Consider the following 20,581-nt stretch of genomic DNA (forward strand, 5'->3'; position numbering starts at 1 on the left):
ATGCTGAAAAGTAGTCTTATATTTTTTTATGTTGAAAAGTAGTCGTTTGTCTCGTAAAGTTGAGTTCGTACGTAAGTCGTTCGTCTTGTAAAGTAATAAGTTTGTCTTGTGAAGTTACTTCACGAGACAAAGTTTTTCTTCAATTTCACATTCCAACCTACTATAAGTTTGTCTTGTGAAGTAACTTCACAAGACGTCTCGTGAAGTTACTTCAAGAGACAAAAGACAAAAATGAACTCAACAATATTTTTTAATTTTTTAATTTTTTTAAAAATGACTATCTCTTGACAAAAATGTCTAGAACTCCCGACGATGCCTATAAATGCATCGAAGTTCTTAATACCGACGTAGTATATGAAGCATCGGGAGATGCTCTCCCCAAGGATATATCCTGACCAAACTCCCGACGACTAGTTCATTGTCGGGAGTGGATCTCCCAATGCGTTTGTTGCCATTTTCCAATGATTTTAAGCGTCGGGAAATGGACGTTTTCTTGTAGGGTGGTTAAATTTTTCTATGTACCAAAAATGTATTTTTCTTTATAGGTTAGATCTCATTTTTTCTTTTGTCACCTCAGAAAAAGATGTGGCATGTATCCAAATTATATGAACCAAATTGAAACTCTTTAAACTTGTTAGAAGTAAATTGAAATAGAACAAAAATTTAAAGATTATATATAATGATAGTTCATGATCAGATATACGTTGGAAAATTAATATGAGAGTGTGGTTATATATATAGTTTAATAACTATGGAGTGAGGGTTAAATGATCAATTTGTAGATAATAAATAATATGAGTCATATCTACGTCGCTATATTCAGGTGAAAACGATTTTTCTTTTTTTTTTTTTTTCTTTTTTTTCTTTTTTTTTTAAGTTCATGAATATATTTGTAAAAATGCGAATGGCTAACTTCTCAGTGGGAGTATATGTCGTAATTATTTAAGTCACAATAAAAAAAATCCAATTATAACGTGTGAGAGTTTTGACATTTAATGATAAAGATGAGATCTAAATTGAGAAGCATATTTCAAAGGTGCCTATTTTATTATTCGCCTAGAGGACTATGCCATTTTTTGGTTTCTATTGGTGCACACTGCACAATGTGGTAGGTATAACCCAAAGCATCATTGTCTATGATGCCAAATATCTCATTTCAAGTTTCCCTATAATATGTTTGGATTTATACCTTAAATTCCGTGGTTTGTAATGTATAAATAAATTAATTATTTAATAAAATAAAGAGGTTATTTTATTTGATATTTGGACTTGTATAACTCAATCCAATATTATTTTATTTAACAGTATGTGATTGACATAAGGTGGATCATCTTCAAGTGATAATCTATATGGTCTATAGTATATGAATAAGATTGAGTACCTTATCCTGGTAACACTATGAATATGACCCACTTTGTAATCGTTACAAACGATTTGATCCAATCTGTTCATGTGGAGACATGCAAGTAGGGGTATCCTGTGCAAAGAGTTTATATAAAACCAAATCAATAAATAATTAATCTAACACTATTGACTGAAGAGATTAATATTTCATAGGATGACCATATGTAACTCGATCTTGTTGGGTTTTATGCCATAAAACTCGTAGATAGTAAATGTTATTAATTGGCCGTCATCAATAAAGAGATATATGTTAAATCAATAAATGTTATTGTGTTGTTTTTTATTTTGTCTTAATAACTCTAAATCCAATAAACTAACATTCAAGGCTGCTTTATGAATCTTGAACTGTATGTGGAGACATACAGGGATCAATGTTCAAGATATAACTTAAAGAGTCTATAGTATAAGGATAATGTTGGGTACCTTATCTTGGTGACACTATGGATACAACTCACTTTGTGTTTGATACGAACTCAATGGTCCAATGCATTCGTGTAGGTGACATGCGAGTGGGGGTATCATATACAATGAGTTTACATAAGACTGAACTGCGAAATTGTAACCATTAGATGTAGCACCATTAACTAGTTAGATTCTTATTTCAATAGGATGACTTAGGCAGCTTAGTCTTAATCTTGAGTATATTATGAACTTCTGTTCATGAGGGATTGTCCTTTGATTTATATGGTGAGGGTGGCCAGTTCGCCGACTCAATATGCCTACCATTTTGGGGACAAGACCAAGTGGGGAGCTGGGAACATAATAATACAAGATGGAATTCACTTCTTTGCGTCTTTAGGGTAAGTAGATGAGTGTCCCCTTAAGTGGTGTTTCCAGGACTTGAACACAGGGCCCTACCCTCTCATTGGCTCGAGAAGGATTTCTGTTTATTGGTTGGACCATAAACAGGTTGTTCATTAGAGGAGCACTGGTACTTAAAGAGTCAGAGGTAACCCAAGAGTAAAACAGTAATTTGACTTAGTTGGAATTACAAACACTCATAAAGGACTAACTTGCTGTTATTGGTCTTTATCCGTGGACATAGAAATATATCTTTAGTGAGAAGAGTGCAGCTGTGGGTCTTTAGTGGAGTGTACCCACGGTTAATGAATATTGATTAACTTGGTTAATGAGTTTAGCCAATTAATCTCATATCGTTGGAGTTTCTGATCAACAGGTCCACCAGGTCCCCTTGTTAGCTCACTAAAGAATATTAAAGAGGGATGATTTGAATTGCTCAAATAAATTTGAGGAAATTGTATATTAATAAGATTAATATATAATTAATTATGACTGTGATCTAATCAAATTAAGTTGGAAAGAAACATTTGAATGAGATTCAAATAATTAATTCAAGTGAATTAGATTCACAAAGAATTAACTAATTAATAAAGAGGTGTTATAAATATGATGTTTATGATAATTAAATATATATACACGTTAAATTGGATTTAATGTGTAAATAGTTATTTAATAATGTACTAATTAATTAAATAAATTTTATTTAATTAATTGTGCACAAGGTAAAATTGGAAAAGGCTAAGAGAAGGGTTGACCTTTCTCTATATAAAATCTTCTTTATAGCCCTTTTAGGAACACGTAGAACACAATAGAATTGCAAGCATTCATTGTGCAATTTTCCTAAGCCACAAAAGAAACCTTCTCTACTCTCCCGAAAAGTTTTCCTCCCCACCCTCTTCCAATAGTTGGATATCACATATCCTTCTATTGGAATCTTTGAGAATAACAAACAAGGTTACTTTCATGGTCATGTTCAAGATTGTTCGAGGAAACATTTGTGTTCAAGATCGTCGGAGGAGTTGTTCGTTGGAACATTGAGAGGATCGTTTTAGGAACTTGGGAATCTACAAAGGTAAGAATAGTTCTATCCTTTCCCTATAGCATGCTATTTACATGTTTGTTCTACGTATATTCTATTTTAATTTACTGTTTTGTTTATGTAAAAATCAATTTGCGGGATGTAAGATGTTCACAATGCTTCTGATGTGGAATCCGATCCTTTCAAATCTCAATCCTGAATGAGTTATGGACTTCTGACTGTGGGGCTTGTCCTTTGATTTGTATGGGTGAGAGTGGCTCGTGTCGCCAACTCAATAATGAAGGAACTCTCATACAAGAGTACCTCTGAGTGAAAGCGGATCGTTTCAAACTCATTGTGATAAAATTACCGCATTTACAATCTAACAATATAGATATGCATTTTAACAACTAATTATAGGCATGCTTTGAACAATTAAACCACAAGAGAACAAGAAACATGTACCAGTTGAAGAACTCTTCTTCACAGAAAATCTCGTTCTCTCCAAGGAATGCTCTTCTCGCTCTTGCTGGGAAAGTCCACTCCAATCATTCACTAAATAACCTGGTCATCTACCCACGAATGGTCTCCACACGAACACAGCAACAGGGAGGACACCACCACTTAGAACTCTCAGTATTCTCGGTCTGAGAATCCAGGAGGTGTGGGCTCTATTGGATTTGGTAGTGGGAAGGAAGAAACAAAGATCATATACCACGATAAAGCAAGTGAGAGAAGGATGATGTATATCGTATAGACGATGCTTGATCGTTTAGAAGAAACTACACAATCGTTTAACAAATAGCCACGATCGTATAGATGATTGATGATCGTTTAGTTAACACTCGAGCGCGCGATCGTTTAGGAAAAAGCTAGACGATTGTTTAGTAAAGCCTATGCGATCATTTAGAAAGAATAGCGTGTGTATACTGTAACACCCGTAGTTTTGTTAGTAGTATAATTTTAGTAACTTCTTTTATTTGAGGACATTTTTGGAGTTTTGAAAATTCAATTTTGATTATTGAGAATTCTTTAAATTGAAAATTTTACTTTTAATTTTGGAATTTTGGTTTTGAAGAGGAAGAGGAAGAGGAAGAGGAAGAGATTTTATTTATACATTTATGGTTGAATGTGTTTAGAAGGAAAGTATAAAAGAAAATAAAATAAAATAAAGAAAAATCAATTAAAATTTTATTTTATTTTATTTCTCTTTTTCTTTTAAAAGAAAAGACAACACTCTTTTCTTCCTTCTCACTCCTCACTGATTGTGCGACCCCCCCTCCCCCCTTGAAAACCCTTGCCGCTGCCACCCTCAGCCATTTAGCGCCACTCGCCGGTTTGATCGCGTCTTTAGCCATGAAGCCCACTGATTCGCTCGCGCCAGATCCACCCAGCCATTCTCGATTGATGTTGCGCTAGATTCTGCCAGCCCTGTTCGTGCGCCAGATCAGCTAATCAATCCATGCGTCGTTCGTCTAGTCAGCATCAGATCGTTTTTTTCGTTTCGCCCATGCCCTCAAGTTGTGACTGTCAAGGAAGATAAGCCGATCTGTACTTCTTATGGTAGGCATCACTGAGGACGTTGCCTAGCCAGCTCTTTGGTTTGTTTTCGATGTGGTCAGAAGGGGCATATGTCAAAGAAATGCCCAAGGAGGAACGTGTTTGAACCCAAGAGGCCATCCCGTAAGCTCGTTTCAGGGAGGCCCGAGTCGTCAGCAGCAGCAGGGTAGAGTGTTTTTTACCACGCGAGGTCGAGAAGTCAGGCACAGTTATGACAGGTACGCTTCCCATTTTGGGCACCATGCTTTAGTTTGTTTGACTTTGGCTCTTCGCACTCGTTTATATCCTTCGTATTTGTAAGGCATGCCATGTTAGAGTTAGAACTTTTGCTCTTTGCACTGTCTATTTCCACTCCATTAGGAGAGATCATATTAGCTAAAAAGATAAAGGCATGTCAGGTAGAGATAGCAAATCATGCATTAGATGTGACCTTGATAGTTCTATATATGCATGACTTTGGTGTGATACTAGGCATGGATTGATTAGCTGCTAATCATGCCAGTATAGATTGTTCTTGTAAGGAGGTCATCTTTAAACCTCTTACAGGAGCCAGTTTTAAGTTTAGAGGGGTTGAGATCATGATTTTACCTAAAGTGATTTCAGCATTGAAGGCCAGTAGAGTGTTTCACCAAGGAGCCTAGAGCTTTATGGCCAGCGTAGTTGACACTAGAGAGGCTGAAGTCACCTTGACTTTAGAGCCAGTAGTAAGAGATTTTCTAGACATTTTTCTAGAGAATCTTCCCAAACTGTCCCCGTAGTGGGAGATAGATTTTGCTATCGAGTTGGAGCCAGGCACAACCTTTATTTCGAAAGCTCCATACAGGATGCCACTAGCAGAGTTAAGGGAACTTAAGGTTCAGTTGTAGGAGTTGTTGGACAAGGGTTTCATACACCCTAGTGTGTCACCATGGGGTGCACCCATTTTGTTTGTGAAAAAGAAGGATGGATCGTTATGTCTTTTCATTGATTAAAGAGAGTTAGACTAGGTGACCGTAAAAAACAAATATCCACTCTCCAGGATTAATGACTTGTTCGATTAGTTGCAGAGAGCTACGGTGTTCTCAAAGATTGATCTTCGGTCAGGATACCATCAGCTGAGAATAAAGAACAGTGATATACCCAAGACAACTTTTCATTCGAGGTATGTGCATTATGAGTTCATAGTGATGTTGTTCAGTCTAACGAATGCCCTAGCTGTGTTCATGGATCTAACGAATAGGGTGTTCAAGGAATTCCTCGGCACCTTTGTGATTGTTTTATTGTCGACATCATGGTTTATTCCAAGACAGAGGCCAAACATGAGGAGCATTTATGAAAAGTTTTGGAGACATTGAGGGCCAATAAGCTGTATGCTATGTTTTCTAAATGTGACTTTTGGTTGAGGCATGTGTCCTTTCTAGGACATGTAGTATCGAAGGAAGGAGTCTCTATGGATCTTGCAAAGATTGAGGCGGTTAGGAGTTGGGCTCGTCCAACCACAGTCAGTGAGGTGCGCAGTTTCCTGGGGTTAGCAGGCTACTATAGACAATTTGTAAAGGACTTCTCTCGCATAACCGCCCCATTGACTCAGTTAACCCGCAAGGGAGCCCTTTTCATTTGGAATGAGGCTTATGAGAGTAGTATCCAAGATCTCAAGCAGAGACTGGTTTCAGCACCGGTTCTTATAGTACAAGATGGATCAGGTGATTTTTTCATTTACAATGACACGTCCAATAAGGGTTTGGGATGCATATTGATGCAGCAGGGTAGAGTAGTTGCTTACGCTTCACGTCAATTAAAGAAGCATGAACAGAATTATCCCACACACGACTTGGAATTAGCAGCAGTGGTTTTCGCTCTCAAGATCTAGAGGCACTACTTATATGGAGAGAAGATACAGATCTTCACCGACCACAAAATTTTAAAGTACTTTTTCACTTAGAAGGAGTTGAACATGAGGTCAAGAAGGTGGTTAGAACTAGTGAAGGATTATGACTGCGAAATTTTGTACCACCCAGGAAAGAAAAATGTAGTGGCAGATACCCTAAGCAGAAATGTGGCTCATTCAGCAGCCCTCGTTAGCAGACAGACTCATTTGTGCAAGAAGCTAGAGCGGGCAGAGATTGTAGTGGCAGTGGGGAAGGTCACGATACAGTTAATGTAGTTGTCAGTGCAACCGAGTCTAAGGTAGAGAATTATTGATGCGCAGCGTTGTGACCCTTATCTGGAGGAGAGAGTTTGTAGGGTGGAGTCAGGCCAAGATGGTGAATTCTTGGTATCAGCAGAAGGTGGTCTTCTTTATTATGGATATTTGTGCGTGCCAACAGATAATGATATTAAGAATGAGTTATTGTCAGAGGCTCACAGTTCCTTGTTCTCGATTTATCCTGGCAGCACCAAGATGTATCAGGACTTGAAATGTTATTATTGGTGGAATGATATGAAAAGAGAGATTGCGGAGTTCGTCAGTAAGTGCTTGGTGTGCCAGTGGGTGAAAGCCCCAAGACAGAAGCCAATAGGCCTGTTATAGCCTTTGAGTGTGCCAGAATAGAAGTGAGAGTATGTGCCTATGGACTTCATTGTGGGGTTGCCACGGACAGTCAAAGGTTTCACTATGATTTGGGTTGTGGTAGACAGCCTTACTAAATTAGCACATTTTATACCTGGAAAGCCCACCTTTTGAGTAAATAAGTGGGCACAGATATACATGAAGAAGGTGGTGCGATTGAACGGAGTGCCTTGTCAGACAGAGACCCTCGTTTCATGTTTAACTTCTGGAAGAGTCTTTAGGCAGCTATAGGGACTTGGTTGGATTTCAGTACAACTTTCCACCCACAGATTGATGGGCAGACAGAGCGATTGAATCAGATATTGGAAGATATGTTGTGTGCCTGTGCCATAGAGTTTTCAGAAAGCTGGGATGCTTACTTGCATCTAATGGAGTTTACTTATAATAACAGCTATCGGTCCACTATTGGGATGTCACCATTTGAGGCCCTATATAGAAAGAGTTGCAGGTCTTCTGTGTGTTGGGATGAGGTAGGAGAGAGGAAATTGCTAGGACCTAAACTAGTGCAGATCATGAATGAGGCAATACAGAAGATCAAGGCTTGTATGCAAACAGCTCAAAGTAGACAGAAGAGCTATGCTGATGTGAGACGTAAGGACCTGGAATCTGAGACTGGTGTTAAAATGTTCTTAAAAGTGGCACCTATGAAAGGTAATCTGAGGTTTGGCAGAAAAGGGAAATTGAGTTCGAGATTCATTGGACCTTTCGAGGTCTTGGAACGAATTGGCCCCGTAGCTTACCGATTGACATTGCCTCTAGCACTGTCTTCAGTTCATAATGTCTTCCATGTTTCGATACTGAGAAAGTATGTGACAGATCTGTCCCATGTAGTTGACTTTGAGCCCTTGCAGTTGAATGACAACTTGAGCTACAAGGAGAAACCTATAGAGATTCTCGCTAGAGAGGTAAAAACATTGCGCCGAAGAGAGATAACATTTGTGAAAGTTTTATGGCAGAACCATTAGTTCAAGGAAGCCACCTGGGAGCGAGAGGATGAGATGAGAGCCCAGTACCTAGAGCTGTTTCAGGAGTAAACTTTCAAAGATGAAAGTTTTGTAAGTGGGGAATAATGTAACACCCCGAGTTTTGTTATTAGTATAATTTCAGTATTTCTTTTATTTGAGGACATTTTTGGAATTTTGGAAATTCAATTTTGATTATTGAGAATTATTTTAAATTGGAGAATTTACTTTTAATTTTGGAATTTTGGTTTTGAAGAAGAAGAAGAGATTTTATTTATACATTTATGGTTGGATTTATCTAGAAAGAAAGAATAAAAGGAAATAAAATAAAATAAAGAAAAATCAATTAAAATTTAATTTAATTTTATTTCTTGTTTTCTTTTAAAAGAAAAGAAAACACTTTCTCCTTTCCTCATACCCCTCACTGATTGTGCGACCCCCCACCCCCCCTCCCCATGAAAACCTTCGTCGCCGCCACCCTCAGCCGCTCAACACCGCCCGTCGGTTTACTTGCGTCTTCAGCCATGAAGCTCGCTAATTTTCTCGCACCAGATCCACCCAGCCGTTCCCTATTGACGTCGCGCTAGATTCTGCTAATGCTGAAGTCGACCGTTCGTGCGCCAGATCAGCCATACGCCCATCCACTCTAGTGCGCCGTTCGTTCAGCTGCACGTTCGTCTGCTCGAGCGCGTCGTTCGTCCAGTCAGTGCCGGATCTTTTCATCCGTTCCATCCACACCCTCTATTTTCCATCCGCGGCCGCCACCGTCTTTTGGTTTCGTCAGATCTGGTAGTTTTAGGTGAGTTAGTATTCTATTGTTTTTCAGTTAAATCTTTTAGCCGTGGTGTCGTGGTTCAATTGTTGATATGCTTCGTTTGGATTTAAAGTGGGATTGTAGGAGAAGCTTGGAAGCCAAAAGGGTGCTGTTAGTGAGGGTTGGAAGTGGTTTCATTAATTTGTGGGTAAGATTGTTTGGTTCATGGAAATTTGAGTTGTTGGAATTAAGCCTGGGTACTAATTGTAAAGCTTGGTTGTGTTCTTAATTTAGGGTCGTTACTTGGAGTTGCTTGTTTCATTTGGTAGTCTGATTTTATTTGTGGATTTTCGACTGAAGTAAGTAATCTTACTACTGGAAACTATCCACGGGCTAAGCACTAGATGTATGCTAGCATGATAGATGGATATTATGATAGAATGACAACATGATAAACTGATAGTATAGTATAACCGATGTATGTTCTTGTATGAGGATCTGAAAGATTAATTGAGCACATAGACACTTGAATGCTAGCGTGAGATGTATATTTGATTCCATGAGGTTGTATTTGATCTGAACACGTTGAGACGTATATGTATGTTATAGAGTTATGATGTTGAGATCTATATGTATGCCGTAGAATTATGATGTTGAGATGGGTATGTATGTTATAGAACCATGTTGTGATACTTGTAATGTTGAGATTGTGATAGTGTCCTCACTTATTAGTTAGATGCCCACTAGGTATAGTGTTCCCTTCGAGATTCACTAGAGATGGTGTTATCCTTCAGGATTCACCAGAGGTTGTGTTTCCTTCGGGATTCACCAGAGGTTGTGTTTCCTTCGGGATTCACCAGAGGTTGTGTTTCCTTCGGGATTCATCAAAGATTTTGTTTCCTTCATGATTCACTAGAGGTGGTGGTTTCCTTCGAGATCCACCAAAGGTTGCGTTTCCTTCGGGATTCATTAGAGGTGGTGCTTTCCTTCAGGATTCACTAGAGGTTGTGGGTCCTACGGGACTTACTAGAGGTAGTGGGCATACTTAACTACAGTAGGATAAAAATATGTTTTTCATGTATGTATGTGTCCAATGAGGACCAGAGAAGTTTATATGTATGTATGTGTCCAATGAGGACCAGAGAAGTTTATATGTTCCACCAGAAGTGGGCATCTAGAGCATAGATGCCTAGCCTGACCCCAGTAGTGGGGTTACTTATTGAGTATTTAATAGTCATTCTTTCTCATGTCGTTGTTTCAGGTAAAGATAGAGATGCACCAATGATTGACAAGCGAAATCCGTGATGGAGCCACTAGGACCAGTTCTATGCTTCAGCTCATGATATTTAGATTTCTTTTCATGTTTTTCAACTTATAGTATTGATGTTTGAAACTTACTATTAAGATTTGTTTTCAGACCTATTTATTATCATTTATGATTTATGGGTATCTTATCGTCTGTTTTTAATATTTGAAATTAATGAAGGTCTTTTGAATTTACTTCATTTATTTAGCATTTATTTCACTATAAAAGGATGTTGTTTTAAGTTCCATGCATGCATGTATTTAGTAACGGCCTAACTTGAGTCCTAGGAGGGTCGGGTCGTTACATATACGATCGTGTAGAAACTTGAGCTATCGTGTAGGCTCTCGGTTTGCTATGCGATAGGCAGTATACAACTCGTGGGCGAATTCTCTAATCTCTTTGCAAAATAAAAAACGATTTTCATTTTATTCTTCAGTTACGAAAACTGAATGAAACCTCCCACTATCACACGGTTACAGAGAAAATGCTGGCACAATTATCCTATAATTGTCCAATTAAAATAATAAATATAATCATATTATATTCATTAACCTATGGTTTAATATCACATCAAATGCAACATATGAACCATATTCTTTTCTCCTCCATTAGATATAAATCATGTTTATATCAATTTCCTTAAAAAAATATATCTCATATGTAAAGTCAATCATATCATATATAATTAACCATTTCTATCATATCATATATAATCAAACCCCCTCTTGTCAATTTGAACCTTTCAAACTGACCCAAAAATTGATTCTCAACTTGAATCTATTGAGCTACCAAGGGGACCTTATGAACCTATGACTCGAAGCTCCAATGTTACGTGAATAGCTGACTAAACTCTTTAGCCACAAGATTCACCATCCGTTAACTGCTAGGCATTCCACTAAAGACTGACAGCTGAACTCTTCTTACCACATATATATTTATGTGTCTATCAAATATAACCAATCAGCAGTATGGTAACCCTTCACAGATGTTCGTAAGTACAATTGGGCCAATTTACCATTTTTCCCCTGTAGTTACATCTAACTCCTTAAGTATCACTGATCCCTCTAATGAACAATACAACATATTCCTACTATGTGTGGACACCTCTCGGCCATGAGAAGGTTGTGGCGCTACATCGTTAAAGCCCTGGATCAGCCCTTAAGGGAGCAATCTATCTACTTACCCCTACTTCGGGGAAGGAGTGAATTCCATCTTGTGTAGCTAAGTTCCCAACTCCTAAATCAGATGAATCCCCAAAGTGGTAGGTGATCGATGATCTGGCCACTCGCACCCATACAAATCAAAAGGCCGTCATCTAAGGCATGAGCTCCCAACTCACTCAGGATTTAGGTCATGTTACATATGGTCATCCTAGTGAAGTGAAGTCTCTGTCATGAACGACGTTATATAACGAGATGTTAACACTTCGTAGTCTGGTCAGGATCAGATCATCTGTAGAAAGTCATAACACTTGTAACTATTTTACAAAGCGGGCTGCATCCGTAGCGTTACCAGGATAAGGTTTCCCTCCTATATCCATATACTCCAGACCATTTTGATTATCACTTGAGACATGATCCACTTGTATGTCTCCACATATATACTTAAGTTACAAACAACAACTAGAGATTTTAGTTTATTAGTTTGTTGTAAAGCAAATAAAACATCAAATGTTCATAGACAATACGTGAAGAAAATATCATATATTATACATCACAAGCATTTGTTCATAACTGTATTTACAAACTACAGAACACGAGAGTTTAGGGCATCATTCCCAACAAATAAGCCTACCATTTTAGGGATAAGACTGAGTAGGGAGCTAGGAATATAACTATACAAGATAGAACTCACTCCTTCCCAACTTTAGGGTAAAGTAAAGGAGTTATTCCCTTAAGTTCTTATTCTAGGTCTTGAACAATGGGTCTCCTCTCTCTCATTGACTAGAGAGGGATTTTGTTTATGGTAGGACCATAAAACGGTTGTTCATTAGAGGATTAATGAAACTTAAAGAGCAAGAGGTAATTACAGGGGTAAAATGGTAATTTAACCCACTGTATTCTGAACAACTCGTGAATGATTGACGTTCTTGTAACAGTTATATCTTTAGATACAAAAATATTCTATAGTACAAAGAATGCAACTATGAGTCTTTAGTGGAGTGACCCATAGTTAATGAATGTTGGTTAACTCAATTAAAGAGTTTAATTAATTAATCCTGGATCATTGGAGCTTCTAATCTTTAGGTTCATTAGGTCTCCCTGCTAGTTCCTTAACGAGTAAAAACAAGGGTCAAAGAGTTTTGGAAGAATTTGAATTGGTCAAATTAAATAAAGTGAATGTGCATTAATTGTATAAGATACAATTAATATAATGTATATAAATACATCATAATAGCAAAAAGTTCCAAAACTGCTTTGTACTTTTAGAATTTTTTGCTATAAAGTGTAAATTTTTTTTATATTTAAAAAGGCTCCAACTATATAGCATGAGAGGATAATGCATTTCAATAAGATCCAAAGGATAAATAATATGAATGAGATTCATATTAAAACCATGTATTAAAATTAATGTGAATGCAATTTATATTAAAACAATACGTTATGAGAGAGATATACACTTGGATATGATTCAAATGTATATTTAATTAAATATATGATATTAAATTAAGTAAAATAGTTTATTAGATCAATTAATGATTATTTAATTAAAATTAATTTAATTTAATTTAATTTTAATTTTAAATTAAATAAAATAAAACTTTCCTGAAGCTGCAAAGGAGTGGGAGAGTGGTGAGATGGATTTATTCTCGTCTCTCTACTTTACATAATGTAGAGTGTTTGAATCAAGGAGATGTTCATTTTCACCAAAAAAAAAAAAAAAAAAAATCTTCCCCACTCTCTCGTAAGAAGTTTCTCAATTTTCTAACAATATAGAGAAATAAAAAATTCTCTATATTTTAAACTCTCCCTTCTTCCAAAAAGGTTCCCACCAACTATCTTTGCCAGAGAATAGTGAGGAAACTCTTTTGATGATGTCCAATTCATGATTCCAAGGGAGATCGGTTCGTGGCGAAGGAGAAGATTAAGAAGTGTTGTTGTATCGTTCCTTGAAGAAAGGTCTTCAAAGGTAAGTTGCTTTTCTCTGTAATTCTCCTCTAAAGATTGCATGTTTAATCCACTCTTTGTTCTTTTCTGTGATTTAATTCTAAAACAAAATTATTAGCAAAGGAATCACATGCTTCCACAAAAGATTCAATCCCTTCATAGTAAAAGTGGAATATTCCAACCACATACTTATAAGTATATGGAAGGCTCCCTAAACTAAAATTCAAATATCATCATATAAAAAGTTAGAAAGTGAAAAAAAAGCCTTTTTAGAAGATTATTATTATTATTATTATTTTACTTTGTATGTTAATATAAAATTTTGGGTAAATATCAATTTATATCTCTAAATTTTGAAGGTTGGATCAATTATCCTAAATTTATAATTGTATCAATTTATACTCTAAGCATTTGTAAGTTTATCAATTTACACCTTACTTTAGATTTCATTTAAAAACTATTTCGTTGATGCCTTTATATTTATATTTGGTTAATTTATAGATTTCGAGCATGTGGAGGAAAACTAGTTTTCTTGAAATAATAAGTAATTGGGTCTTTCGAACAAGAATTAAAGAAGCCAAGTGAAAAAAAAAATGGTAGAAATGAAGAATAAAAAGGAATGAAAAAAAGAAAAGCATACCAAAATGGGATGAGACAACCACTCCAAGTCATGCTAATCGTGAGCATAGTGTCGAGACATTGATATTAGCGTCTCAACACTCTTGTTTTCGGTTGATATTAGTGTTTCATTGAGGTGTTCGACATACCAACATGAGTTAAATTGAGTTGGTAGAAATTATCAACTCAATATTTACTCTACCAACTTTAAATGTCGGTTGAGTTATTAAGTTACTCCAACTCACCCTAACTATCCTTCCATTTCACCTCACCTCTCCACCCTTTAATGTTTTCAATGGTTCTACCCATCAATCACCATCAACGAATACCGCTACCACATTCCGACGACATACTCCATCGACCACCTTTGTCGGGCAACTCCCATGACCAATCTGCGATCCGGCAACTACCTCCAACAATAACTCCGACGACCAACTCTGATGACCATCTTGGCACAAGTTCGACGACCACCTTCGCATGGAAAACTCTGATGACTAACTCTGACGATCAACCTGGGCTCCGACAATCATTTCCGACGATAACTCCGTGTGACCAACTCTGACGACCACCTTTCCACAAGCAACTCTGACGACCATCTTCGCGTGGACAACTCCAATGACCAACTCGGGACTCCGACGATCAACTTTGAAGACCAACCTCAGGCTCCGACAACCACCTTCGACGCAACTTTGATAAAGACCACCTTCGATGATCAACTCTGGTGATAGCTACCTCTGTCAACTAACACTAATATTCACCTCAGACGACCAACTCCGACAAAGACCACCTCTAACGAGACCCTTAATGACAACCCTAATTTTTTTTAAACATGTAAATAAACCTATAATAATATCCCTAATTTTTGTGTATGTTCAACTCATATGTTCTACAACTGTTAAAGAATATTTTAAGGTTGTTGGTTATGTATATAATAGTAATTTATCTACATTAAATGCAATATTTCGATCTAATTCATTCTGAACCTTTGAAGGTATATCATAGCATATTTGATTTTAATTTTATTTGCATTTAGTTTCATTCTAATCTAACTATAGTTTGTTATCTTACTTGTTGGGCCTAAACTAATTGCACAATTCCTCCAATAATTAGTTTGAGGTTCATTAGCTTTAAGTTTGGAGCCTACTTTTTATAGTCCAAATTTCGTTTAATTGATGGGAACAATTTGTTATGTATGGAGTGTTATTCATTGCTACGCATTTTTTTTACATGTACATAGACATTTTTGTGGACATTATTATTTAATTTCCAAGTGGCAAATTAGACTTAACCATAAAAACTAACCATAAAAGATGTTTGAACAAAAAAATGTTTGCAAAAACGAGTTTGCACAAAAAAAATTATTTTGTTGCATTAGTGTAAAATATAAAGAATCAAGCGTTTGTACAAAAAAGAAAAAAAAATCAGTAACCATAAAAATTGAAATTTATATTTAACAAATGGGCAAAAAACAAGATAAGAATTAGTTTTTTTCCCTAAAAAAATTACCATTTATGGTTTTGAGTTAAAATTAATTGAGGGTTAAAAATTAAGGATTAAGGATTAGAGAAAATGTTCATTTTATTGGAATATGACATGTCTTTGGGGATATAGATAAAATTTTTATGCAATTGATTGTTCAAGTTGTATGATGAAATTATGTTACATTTTACAAGAAGGAAAAACAAAATGTTATTCAATTTTTAAACTTCTTTGGTATTCATGATTGAGAACTAAGTAGTCGTGAATTTTTTTTTTCATTTGTTTGAAATATGTTTGGTGTATAGGAATGAAAAAACATATATGTTATGGAATTAAGTGTTAAAAGAATGGAATTAAATTTGTGTTTAGTATATGTTTACTCTGCAGGAATTTGTTATGTTTTAAGAATGGGAAAAAAACAAAGCATTTTTTAGTTTTAAAAATGGGGGATTTTCGTGATAGAAATTGATAGAAATCTGTTAGAAGTGATAATAGATGCTGATAGAAGTTTATCAGTATCTATCAGTGTTTTTTTTTGCTATTTCTGTAAATAGTTTGACATTATTCAAGACAAAATCAATTTTGTTTAGAAAAGCTGCACCATGTACCCGAACTCAATTTTGCATCCTAAATAAGGATTTTCTGACTCAACTCAACACCCAAAAACACAGACATTCCAACTTAACTCAACACAACTCTGACCCCAAACACAATTTAACTTCCCATATAATAATTATCAACTCAACTCAACTCTGTATGCTAGATGCCCCCTATGTGTTTTGACATGAATTTGAGATTTTTTTTTTTTTTGCAGCTCTGTGTTTTCTAAGGTGTATTTATGTAACTTGAAAAGTAGCGTCTTGATGCCATGCCTTGCATCCTACGATGTTCCTTGAGTTTCCATAAGTTTCTTTTTTAATTCAATTTAGGGGAGGACAATTGAAGAGAGAAAAGTCTTAAAATGATTTCGGTTCAATTTACACGGTTTAAAGAGCATTTTTAAAAGCAAAGGAAATTAATCTTCTTGGATTGTCTTTAACTTGTTGATTCACTGGAGTCTACCTCTAACTTGTTGATCGACTTGAATGAGTTTTTGACTTCTTTCATCTGTTTGGATCAAGCTTCTAGCTTGCCCATTGGTCTCGATTTATCGGTCGGTCTCTGGGAGTTTTCTCTGAATTCTCCAAGCTCATAATATTTACCCCTAGAAATTAGATGGGATTGGCCGTATTTGATTTTGATCTAATCACCATATGGCACAATCTGATTTGACTAAATTATGTAATCAAATACACATAGCATAATTTGATTGGATTGATTCATGTGTACTCAATGCACGTGACACGATTCGATTGAATTAACTTATATAATCATGCAAATATGACTGAATTTTTTTGGACTAATTCAAGAATGAATTGAACTCAAAGGGGCCATAAAATAGGCAAATGATATTTATTGATTTACCAATTTAATGTTATTTGAGTTAATTTATGGAAATATACTAATCTGTAATTGGTTCCAAGTTAAATAACTTTTTTCATTAATTTAAAAATAATGATTTGACAATTTATCATTGACCCAAATTTCTCATCCAATAAATGTTATTTTTCAAGATTTATGTATGACTATACAATGGGTGAATCGTGAAAAAATAAATTGAAATAAAAATGCAAGATATGTTTTTTATAATTTTGACTACTTTAGATATGTCATTAATGAATTAATTTATGTTATGGATAAGCTTACAAAGATATGCCGAATCTAAAAGTCTAGAGAGATAAGAGGTTCAAGGATAGAGACAAAGGCTTGAGATGATAGACCAAAGCCAATGGGGCACACCCAACCATTAGCCACCCATGGCCTTAGAAGATCAATCGGAATGGATGGGCCGGAGCCATGAGGGAACTGAGAGGTGGTTCAAAGAATCCATGCAAAAGCTTAGAGGTAGGTCAGAGAACTCAAGAGGGAGCTTAAAGGACCCATAAAGAGGTCAGAAATAGTTAAGAGGATCCATGAGAAAGCTGAGAGATAACTCACATATGGTAGCTTGGAAGTAGCTAAGAGGACCTTGGGGGGCTGATACGTGCAAGCACATACGTCGAGTAATAATAGTTAAAATGGCCTTGATCGAGTATCATCATCATGAAATCAAATTGATAATCTTTTAGCTAGTTTAGAGATCATTTCAATTTTATTTAGAGACTAAATCGTGATGTAAATTAAAATAAATTAAGCTAAGAAAGCAATAAAAGTGATCAAATATGAAGATTATCAACAAAGAGATGTTTTAGAGAATATATTTCATCAAAGGCATTATCATCATAATTGCTTTAACTCTTAAACCAATTACCACAATACCTAGATTTAGAAGTTTTTTTATACAGATTGTCCCTCTCAAGATCAATCTTTTCTTTCACTTAATTACTAATTACTAATCTCTTGAAACTAGATAATTAAATAAAGTATTAAGACTCTTTATCAACAATCTCCATACTACGCTAATGTTTCAAACGATAGTATAGCATGCACGATCTAATATAAAGCTTACTCTCTCAAGCAAGATTCAAATCATAAAATCATTGAAATATTGATAAAATATTCAAAAGCATTAAAAACGATCATGCTAGAAAGTGTAAATGCAAATTAACATTCAAGAAGCAAGGTGTTCAACAATTAAGCCAAAGAATTCATCTACTCCTATAACTATGAGAATTCAGCCTAACATGGCATCTATAGATAAAACCATAATTAAAATGTTATATTAGAGATTTTTTCGTGCATGCAAACTCCTAATAATCAAATAAATTTATAATTACCGAACTATACTACTACTACAAAAGTGTAGTAATAGTGGCAAGTCCGGGTTGATTCGCAGGGAAGTGCAAATATAGCTTCAAACTAATTAGGATTTCTAGCTAAAGGGGTATCGAAGAGGTTGTGGAATGGTTTTAATGTCGATGCGAGGAAAATAAAATGCATAAAAGTAAAGTGCAGAAAATTAAAGTGTGAGAAAAGTAAAAATGCCTAGCTCAGGACTTAGGATCCACCCAATGTTTGATTGATCATAGGTTTATTAAGGATTATCTCTCTCGATTTAATATACTTAGTCAACTTGCTTAGATAGCCAAGGCAAGCGCCCTAATTACCAACTGATTACTTAATCAAGATAGATGCACGATTTATTGGGTTCAATAGCGTCCATGAAAACCTCACATCTACTTTAATTAATTTCTTAATTAGACTAATTGTTTCGTTGTTTGGGTTTCATAACATCCATAACAAGAAAAAAATTGCATTAAGCATAATGGGTTCAAGTAAGACAATTGATAACATGGATAGCCTAAGTTACTAATCAATTATATTCTTGAATTATCCTAGTCGTGCAATATGAAAAAGAGTTATTCTAAACAACTTAAAATTAATAACAAGGCATGCTTTGGACTTTTGCCCTAATGAGATTAATATGCATAGGTACATCTTTCTCTAGCTTAAAAAAGAATGAATGATGGTTGATCAAGCCTTTTATACATCTAAGCATAAAAATTTTAATACATTCAAGAGCTACTTAAAGAGAAATATGGATCCTCGCAATCAATCCATGGGTTTTACCTAAATCTAAGCTAGCAACTTACTTTAGCCATGAAACTGGTTTAAGATAACCTTCAAAATCATAAACAATGCCCAAGAAATAAGAAAAATGAATGAAAGGAGAAGAGAAGAGGAGAAAATCAGAATGGGAACTAGAAGCCCTATTCAAATGACCTAAAATCGAGCAAAACATATATATATATATATATTGAAGGATCTCTTATTCAAGAGAACCAGTGAGCAGAAGCAAGATCTTTCCAAGTCTATTGTGAAAGAATAAAGGCATTCACAAACTTACTGAACAGTTATGCATCTTAAACAAAATTACAATATGCTTTCTTAATCAAATACAAAAGGAATTGAGAGATATACTTTTCAAGAACTTTTCTTCTATAAATATCTCAATTTTGTGGACAATTGGACAACAATCTCTCGCTCTTGTAAGCAATTGAACAGCAATCTCTCACTGTTGTCACAATCGTCTAGTCAATCTCTCGCTGTCGTTCAGATCACGAACAGTCTGCTCCTCGAACAAGAACCCTTCGACACTACCACTCGACAACCTTGGTATTCTCAGAGTGAGAATCCAAGAGCTGTGGGCTCTGTGTGAATTTAGTAGAGGGAAGGAGGAAGAAAGCAATCGAATACATGATCAAGTAAGTGAGAGAAAAGTTCTGTCTATCGCATAGATTGAGAGTACTTGATCATTTAGTAAATCTCACTTGCGTGAGAATCGCCTAGATAATCGTCTAGGAAATCTCGCTCGATCATTTAGTCTCTCGCTCAATCGTTTACATGATCGTTTAGTCTCTTGCTTTACATGATCGTTTAGTCTCTCGCTTTACATGTTCGTTTAGTCTCTCATTAGAGGGCTATCATGTAGTCTCTCGTGAGTAAACGATTAGTGATTCACTAAATGAAGCGATCTATTTGTAAAATGAAAACACTTTTCATTTTATTCTTCAGTTATCAAAAACTGAACATAACCTCCCACTTCATGCACGGTTAAAGGAAAAACCAAATAACCACCCACAATTATCATATAATTGTTTTATTATTATATATGAATATAATAACCAACTTATCATATTATATTTATAACCTATTGTTTTATTATCACATCATATGTAATTTTTAAACCATATTTTTTTCTCCTGTATTTAATATAAATCATATTTATATCAAATTCATCCAATCAATGTATCTTATACATCAAATCAATTATATCACATAGAATTGAACCAATTTAATTATATCATATATAATCAAATTCCTTCTTATTAACTTGAACACTTCAGACTAACCCAAAAACTGATCCTCAACTTGAATCCATTGAGCAACCACCTTATGGACCTGTAGCTTGAAGCTCCAACAGTACGTGAGTAACTGACTTAATTCTTTAATCATGAAATCCACCATCTGTTAACTACCGGGCA

General features: G+C 35.5%; 1 protein-coding gene and 1 long non-coding RNA gene across 2 annotated transcripts; both read left to right on the forward strand.

Moving 5' to 3' along the window:
• Positions 1 to 6,716: 6,716 nt before the first annotated feature.
• LOC150034303 (uncharacterized) lies at positions 6,717 to 8,296 on the forward strand. Its single transcript, XM_090316398.1, has 4 exons — positions 6,717 to 6,905; positions 6,972 to 7,241; positions 7,553 to 8,101; positions 8,183 to 8,296. Exons 1-4 carry the CDS (start codon positions 6,717 to 6,719, stop codon positions 8,294 to 8,296), a joined length of 1,122 nt encoding a protein of 373 aa, XP_090172524.1.
• A 384-nt stretch (positions 8,297 to 8,680) lies between these two features.
• Positions 8,681 to 10,552, forward strand: LOC150034304 (uncharacterized). Its single transcript, XR_016531136.1, has 3 exons — positions 8,681 to 9,092; positions 9,181 to 9,255; positions 10,309 to 10,552. It is a non-coding gene; the product is annotated as an uncharacterized LOC150034304 (long non-coding RNA).
• The last annotated feature ends 10,029 nt before the right edge of the window (positions 10,553 to 20,581 follow it).

This window comes from Benincasa hispida, chromosome 8 (assembly GCF_027475165.1).
Source record: "Benincasa hispida cultivar pf3 chromosome 8, pf3_genome.v1.1, whole genome shotgun sequence".
In the NCBI taxonomy this organism is placed as follows: Eukaryota; Viridiplantae; Streptophyta; class Magnoliopsida; order Cucurbitales; family Cucurbitaceae; genus Benincasa; species Benincasa hispida.

What these genes read in the sequence shown, in the direction of transcription:
- LOC150034303 (XM_090316398.1), top strand. Translation starts at nt 6,717, where the DNA reads ATGAGGTCAAGAAGGTGGTTAGAACTAGTGAAGGATTATGACTGCGAA. An exon ending in AGTTCGTCAGTAAGTGCTTG is followed by an intron (nt 7,242 to 7,552) that starts GTGTGCCAGTGG and finishes AAGAGTCTTTAG; the next exon opens with GCAGCTATAGGGACTTGGTT. An exon ending in TGCCTCTAGCACTGTCTTCA is followed by an intron (nt 8,102 to 8,182) that starts GTTCATAATGTC and finishes GAGCCCTTGCAG; the next exon opens with TTGAATGACAACTTGAGCTA.